General features: G+C 62.7%; 1 protein-coding gene across 1 annotated transcript in view; it reads right to left on the bottom strand.

Annotated features, from left to right (window-relative positions):
• Positions 1-4,874, bottom strand: part of KLF15 (KLF transcription factor 15) — a 7,870-nt gene extending 2,996 nt beyond the window's left edge. Inside the window, exons 1-2 of the mRNA XM_077780894.1 lie at positions 3,767-4,874; positions 2,033-2,048 (exon numbers count right to left, since the gene is read on the bottom strand). Of these exons, the coding sequence (XP_077637020.1) occupies positions 2,033-2,048; positions 3,767-4,849 (1,099 nt within the window). The 5' untranslated portion in view covers positions 4,850-4,874. The remainder of the gene's footprint in view (positions 1-2,032; positions 2,049-3,766) is intronic.
• Between the last annotated feature and the right edge of the window lie 1,870 nt (positions 4,875-6,744).

Raw genomic sequence — 6,744 nt, forward strand, 5'->3', positions numbered from 1 at the left:
GGGGGGGGGGGGGGGGGGGGCAGGTGCCTAAGCTGCAGACTCTACAGGCCCTCAGCTCCACCATCCAGGACCAGGTAACCTGGGCAAGTCCCCAAGTTCTCCGAGGCTCCGTTTCCCCCCCTGGAGACGGGAAAGTGACGGATCTGCCTCAGAGGACCGTGGGGCTTGTAAAAGGCACCTGAGGGTTTAGAACAGTGCACAGCACGTGGCAGTGATTCAATGACTGTGAGCCCTGATCGCCCGTAAGGAGCTCAGCGCAGCGCCTGCTCCCCGGTGACATCCAGGAGCACATGGGGCAGCACCGTGGTTTGTGCCGCCGACGTGAAGCAGCCCGTAACGTCGGCGCCACCACCGGCACGCCCAGCACCTTTGTGCAAAGTGCCCCTTCCATCAGCTAGAAAGGTCTCACGGCCTGCAATGGGAACGGTGCCTCCCTGAAGCCGTACAGTGTACAACCTGCGCAACAGCACTTGGGGCAAGGGGGTGGAGAATGCCTTGTTAAAAGGGGCAGCAGTGACACAGGGGCCAAGCAGGCCAGCAGTGTGCCGCCAGGTCTGGGTCCTGTCCCTGCCACATCCTGGCTCTGGGGCCTCAGACCCATAACCACGCTCTTCGGGGCCTCCTGTGTCCACCGGGGGCGACCACCGAACCTGCCACACAGGGCTGCTAGAAGCCCTTCACGTTCGCGCGAGCCGCGGAAGGAGGGTGTTCTTACTGGATGGAACGGCGTGGCCATTCCGGAACACGACGTTCTGCTGCCGTGAACAAAAGGGGCCTGTGTCTGAGAGCGCAGCAAGGAAACTTCTAGGAAGGTGGGCACACAGCCACTTCCCAGGCAGGCTGGAACAGGGAAAGTCTGGTTTCAGCCCCGTCGAGGATGCCAGAACCACGTCACAAGAAGGAAGGGGACAGAGAATACTGGGTTCAGGATCAAAAGCAGAAGGAAGTGGGGGCTGGTTCCCTGGCACATGATGGCCTGGCTGGGGGGGGCCGTGGGGGACACACCATCCATTTCACAAAGGAGCACAGGACACGGCCAGGGCCAGAACCAGCCCGGCAGGATAAAGAGCAAACTGCTCACAGGGCCACGGGGAGAGAGGTGGCCCGGGGCGTGGTAAGCTCCCCGCACGCGGAGCAGGAACGCAGGGGTGCGAGGGCCTCCCTCCCCACGCTGGAGCCCTCGCTGCAGGTCCGCACAGCGGGCTGGAGACAGGCCCTGAGTCTGGGTGCAGGACGTCGAGGGGCAAACAGCCTGGGTTGGATTCCGGACTCTGCCGCTCACTAGCTGTGTGACCAAGGAGAACTTCCTTAACTGTTCTGTGCCTCGAATTCCTCCTCTTATGAGTGGGGACGGCACACTGAGGCCTACCTTGTGGGCTTATCTGGAGCGTTAAATGAGTTACTTTGGAATGTTCAGAGCACGCATCAGAGCTATTGCTCTTTGCTAGTAGCCCAGAAGCCCAACATCTGAAAGAGCTGACGGCTTCGTGGGGGAGAGAGGACGGCCCGCCATGACGGTCCCGGGTGCGCGGGGAGAGAGGATGAGGGAACGGCCAGCCCCGTAGCCGTCCCGGGGGGAGAGGCATGCCCAGGGAGGCTGGCCAGCAGATCGTGCCAGAACGAGAAGTCTGCCTAGGAATCTAAGTGTACCAAGTACATGAAGAGGCAGGAGTAGCCTCATAAAGTAATGAGCTCCTCGTGGCGGGAAGCATGCAACCAAGTACGGGGATCTGTGGAAGGGATTCCCGCTCTGAGCCCCGTAGAGTAGTGCCGGGAATACAGTAAGTGGCCAGAGAACATGGCGCCCGATAGTCATCATCACCACCGCTTCCGTCGTCCTGTCCAGACCAAAGCCCGTTGGCCTGCCGGCTCAACTGCTGCATATCTGTATTTCCAGGGGTTCGGGATCCCCGAAGGCCAGCGAGCGCCCGGGAGGGTGAGCCGATGCCCAACTCCACCACGGCCCCGCCCCCACCAAGAGGAAAATGCAACTACGAGGCGCCCTGTGGGTCTGGGGCGCCTCTGAAGCGACACTCGTCGCCTCTGCCCTTGCGTGAGAACCAGCACCACCAACGAGAAGGGGGTCGTGCCGAGCACCCCCGCACCCCTGGTCCTGTAGGGGGAGGTAGGGAGCAGGCCCTCCACTTCACGGAGGAGGAAACTGAGGCTTGGCCAGGGGGGAGCTCCCCAAGGGCACAGAGTAAGTCAGAAGCTGGTCTAGGCTGAGGCTCCTCACCACTGCCACCAGCTACCCCTCCCCACCCAAGGTCAATGCCCCTCCCTTCTACAGTCAAGCTCCTGCCTCTGCGGCCCCAGTGTCTTGGCTTCCCCAAGCTCTGACCACCAACACCGCGTAACCACCTACGGCAGGAGGGTCAGCGAGGGGCGTGACAGCAGCGCGGACACCCTATGGGTGTCAGCACTGTGGGGCCAGAGTGCAGGGTCCTGCGGAAGCCCCGTGGGTGGGCCTGTCTGGTGGGTGCCTTGGGGCAGTGGCCGCGTGAGACCCTTCATCAGGAAGGGCCTCCGTAGCCCAAAACGCTATTTGGGAAAGTCTCTTCCTCGGCCAGCTCAGCCCTCCCTGGAACGAGGCCGTGGCCAGCACCTCCCAACCCGGGGCCGGCCCTCCCGAGCTGCCAGGTGAGGCTGACGGAGGAGCTGCAGACCGCCTCCTGCCGGCCACACCCACAGGGACGCACACGCGCGGACAAGGCACACAGCACGCGTGGCCACGCAACACGCCAAGACGCACGTGAAGAAAGCAAGCGCACGCAGCCACACGCCCACGTGTGAGGGCTGCACGCAGACGGGCGTGCCAGGTCGCTCTCTCACGCACACCCACAAAGCAGCCACGGCAGTAAGGCCGCGAATCTGCTGGTAGCGCACGCTGCCCTTCCCTCCCCCCCCCCCCATAGGCCAGGTCCCCACAGGGAGGCCCCTGGGGGTGTGAGCTCCCGGCTGCCTGCTTTTCAGGGAAAGGTGCACAAGCCCCCCCACCGAGAGGTGATCTGGGGGCCCCCGGCGGGGTGACCCGCGGGCCGAGCAGCCCTGGAGCAAGAGCCTGGCCCTCCGGGAGCTGGCTTCTCTTGTCGCACCAGAGTCTGGAAGGGCTTTGCTGCAGCAGCCCCAGCCTGGGCCTCCCTCACAGCTTCCCAAATGCACCTTCACGTACCCCCAGGGGAGCAAGGACCAGGCCCAGCCCAGGTGTCCAGGGACGGCTCCCAGTGAAGCTGGTCCCTCTGGTCGGAAAAGCAGCGTTTTCAGGATGTGACGCCTCTGCTGCGACCCTCTGGGCCCAAGTCCCGTTGACAAAGCGGTGTGGCCTTGGGCAAGTCACCTGGCCTGAGCCTGTCTGCTCAGCTGTCAGGGCAGTACTGGCCCTGAGGGGCTCTGGGAGGGAGCAGCGCACACATGGCCACGGCCCCGCCTGGCACACGGCCCTCCGTCTGTCATTCTTAGCTGCGCTCGTTACAACTACGAAAGCCCTCCGGCCGCGGACCAGCTCCTCGCCCTCAGCAGGAGCCGCCGCAAGTCGGCCCCGGTCATTTTGAAACTGGAGACCGGGTGGCCGGAGGCTCAGCGATCGGGAGGCAAAGAGGCCGCGGAAGGCTGCAGGCGGCCGTGCGAGCCCTGGGCCCGCTCCCCGCCTGCCCCGTCTCCCCTTCCTCGGCAGCCTGATCTAACGGCGAACCAGGCCTTGGCCACACACCCAGGGGAGCAGACACGAGCGGGCCGCACTCACGGCCCGGCCCGTCACCTGCCATACTGACCTCCAGCCGCAGCCTGGCCAGGTGCAGGCAAAGGGCTTCTCGCCTGTGTGCCGGCGCAGGTGCGCCTTCAGGTGGCTGCTCTTGGTGTACATCTTGCTGCAGCCGGGGAAAGTACATTTGTGCATTTTGATGAGTTCTGCCGCCGGACTCTTGGGAAACTTCTGGCCCACGAGGAGGCCGGCGGGCCCGGGCCCCAGGGGTCCCGACCCAATGGGCTTGGCAGCGATGGGCACGGGAGCGATACGCACGAACTTGGAGGGCAGGTTCACATTGGAGGAGGGCACCACCTGGGGTACAAGGGCAAAGGTCTGACCCTGGATGTTGACCAGGAGCTGGGCCACCTTGACGCTCTCCGGCGCCTGCCCGGGGGAGGCGGGCTCGTTGCCCGCCTCCTGCTTCACCTGCACGGGCTGGATGTGCAGCAGCACGGGCAGGGGGCCGTCAGACGTGGGCCCCCCGCCCGGACTCTGGCCGCCACCCACACTGGCGCCACCCACAGGGGGAGTGCCACGCTCTCTCCCACCGGACCCGGGATGGAGGAGGTGGCCCCTGTGTGGCCCGGCCGAGAGCTGGTCGCAGGCCTCCGAGTCCTTGCCGCCGCTCTCCGGGGCCTCCTTGACCCCCAGCTCCATGTTCTCCTCCAGAAACTCCTCAATCTCCTCCAGCGTGGGCTGGAAGGGCCTCGGGACGTCATCAGGGTCACCCTCACCCACAGGAAACGCGGGGAAGCAGAGGTGCCCCCCCTTCACGGGTGCCGGTGCCCGCCGCCAGGACCCCCAGGCCACGGGGCCACTGCTGGCCCCGATGCCGCCGCCGCCGCCCAGCGTGGCCTGGGACAGCAGGAAGTCCAAGATGCTCTCCTGGCCTTCGGCGCCCGGGCCGCCGCTGCAGCAGGAGCAGACTGCTTGCGAGTCCGGGCTGGCACAGGAACACAGGCTGGAGGCGTCGCTGTCGTCCTCTGAGAGGGGCGAGGGCAGCATGTGGTACACCCGCCCGCCGGCCAGCCTGTCGCCCACATAACTGGCTGGGCACTTCGGCGACGAGAAGGTCTCGTCCACTGGAAGCAAGTGGTCCACCATGCTGGCCTGGCCGTGCCGGTGGCGGCTGCAGACAAGAGCAGAGGAGGCCCGGTCAGGGGGACGGCACGTTCACCTGCCCCCTCGTGGGTCTGCGCCCCCCACCCCCACCCCCGCTGCCTGCCCACGGCCTCCCGTTGCCAAATGCCTGGATCCTGTCTCCATCCCATCCCGTGGGAGAAGTCTGTCTGCAAGAGTGTTTTCCGAAATTGCACCACCTGTTTGCAAAAGAGCGCTCTCCAAGCCCGTTGCACAATCTGGGGTACTTCTGGTTTCAAACAGGTTTTCCAGAACAATCCTGGGAAAGAGCACGCGCGTATCTGTGAATGACTGAGCGTGAGCGCGTGTGAGCGAGAAAGTATGGGAGGAGGTGTCTGTACCCTGAAATGGCCAAGGTGGGGGAACCTCGTGCCGCTGATCGGAGTGGCCGCCTTTCTGAGGACACCTGACCTCAGCTTCATTCTTGAGTCACTGCAAGGGGGCAGGAGGATGGCCATTTGCCCTCTGACCCCGGTGTCACTGGGGCCTGGGTAGGGTTGCCAGATTAAGCAAATAAAACGACAGGCCCCGCAGTCAGATTTGAATCTCAGGTTTAAAAAAAACAAGCAACGTTTAACGTAAGTAAGTCCCAAGCGTTAAATGCAATATGCTCATATTACAAAATTATTTGATCTGAGATTGAACCTCAACTTGGCAGTCTATATTTTAATCGGACAAGTCTAATTTGTGGCAAAAAAAAAAAAAAAAAAAAAGACCCATATTAAAGACCTCACAGGCTGTTTCCCCATCTGAAGGGGGAGAGCTCATCCACCCTCTTGTTCTCAGACTCCTCCAGCCTCAACTGCCTCTTCTGTGAAATGGGAGAGGCAGGGATGGAACAAAGTGCCCTCAACTCTACCCAGACACTTTACTGAGGCTTTGCCACCGGGTGGACAGGGCCCTGCCCCACAGTGATCACTCAAACGGGCAAAAGTGGACCCGGGTCCCAGGGTCCTTGCACGGCCATTACCCCATTTGGCTACGCGACCCCCTGGTGGGATGAGAGATAAGATGCCCTTGGCCCGTACCCCACGGAGCACTCACCACCTCAGGAAGGCCCAGCTACCTCCTGTCTTCCCACTAGACCGTGAACTCCATGACGGCAGGCTGCTCTGCTGGGTCCCCACTGTGTTCCCAGCTTCCGGCATGGCAGCTAGTGCCCAGGAGGGGCTCAGAGAATATCAACAGACAAGAGAGGGGACATCTGGGTCCTCCGAAGGCCATGCTAGGTCCGGTGTCCAAGGAGAGTCAACAGTGTACGGCTATGATGGAGCCACCTCCGTGGACCTTTGTCCCCGCCCAGTGACCAGTGAGGTCGGGGAACAGGGAACGATCTACATCTGAGGCCAGAGAGCCTGCCGCCTATTGGCGCCCTGCACCCACTCCTACGCCCGGTCTCCAGGGCCACTGCTGGGCCTGGCACACGGCACGACTTTAGAGTCGACAGGCCTGGCCTCGGATGGAGACCTGTCAGGGCCATAGTCCTCATCAGGGCAAAAAACCCTGGGCAAGTCCTTGCTCGCCCCAAATCTCAGTCTCCCCATCTATCCCGGGCCCCGGTGACCTCAGTTCCTCACCTACCCAGGAAGCTTCCCGGAGCTCCAGGAAACTAAGGCAAGGTGGATGTCTCCGGCAGGTCTGTACCCCAGGGCAGTTTTGCCAGGAGGTTATCTGGCTCTTTAATTTTAAATACTCAATTTAAAAGGATTGAAAACTGGAAGTTGTAAAATACATGCTATTCACCAAATCAGGTGCTAGGAAGGAAGAGAAGTGCCAGATGATGTGAAGAGCAACGAGGCTGTGCAGAGCCCACACTGGGCCCTGCCCCCCCCCCCCACCCCCCCTTCCCCCCCCCCCCT

The sequence above is a fragment of the Crocuta crocuta genome, unplaced genomic scaffold (assembly GCF_008692635.1).
Source record: "Crocuta crocuta isolate KB4526 unplaced genomic scaffold, BGI_CrCroc_1.0 scaffold299, whole genome shotgun sequence".
Classification (NCBI taxonomy): Eukaryota; Metazoa; Chordata; class Mammalia; order Carnivora; family Hyaenidae; genus Crocuta; species Crocuta crocuta.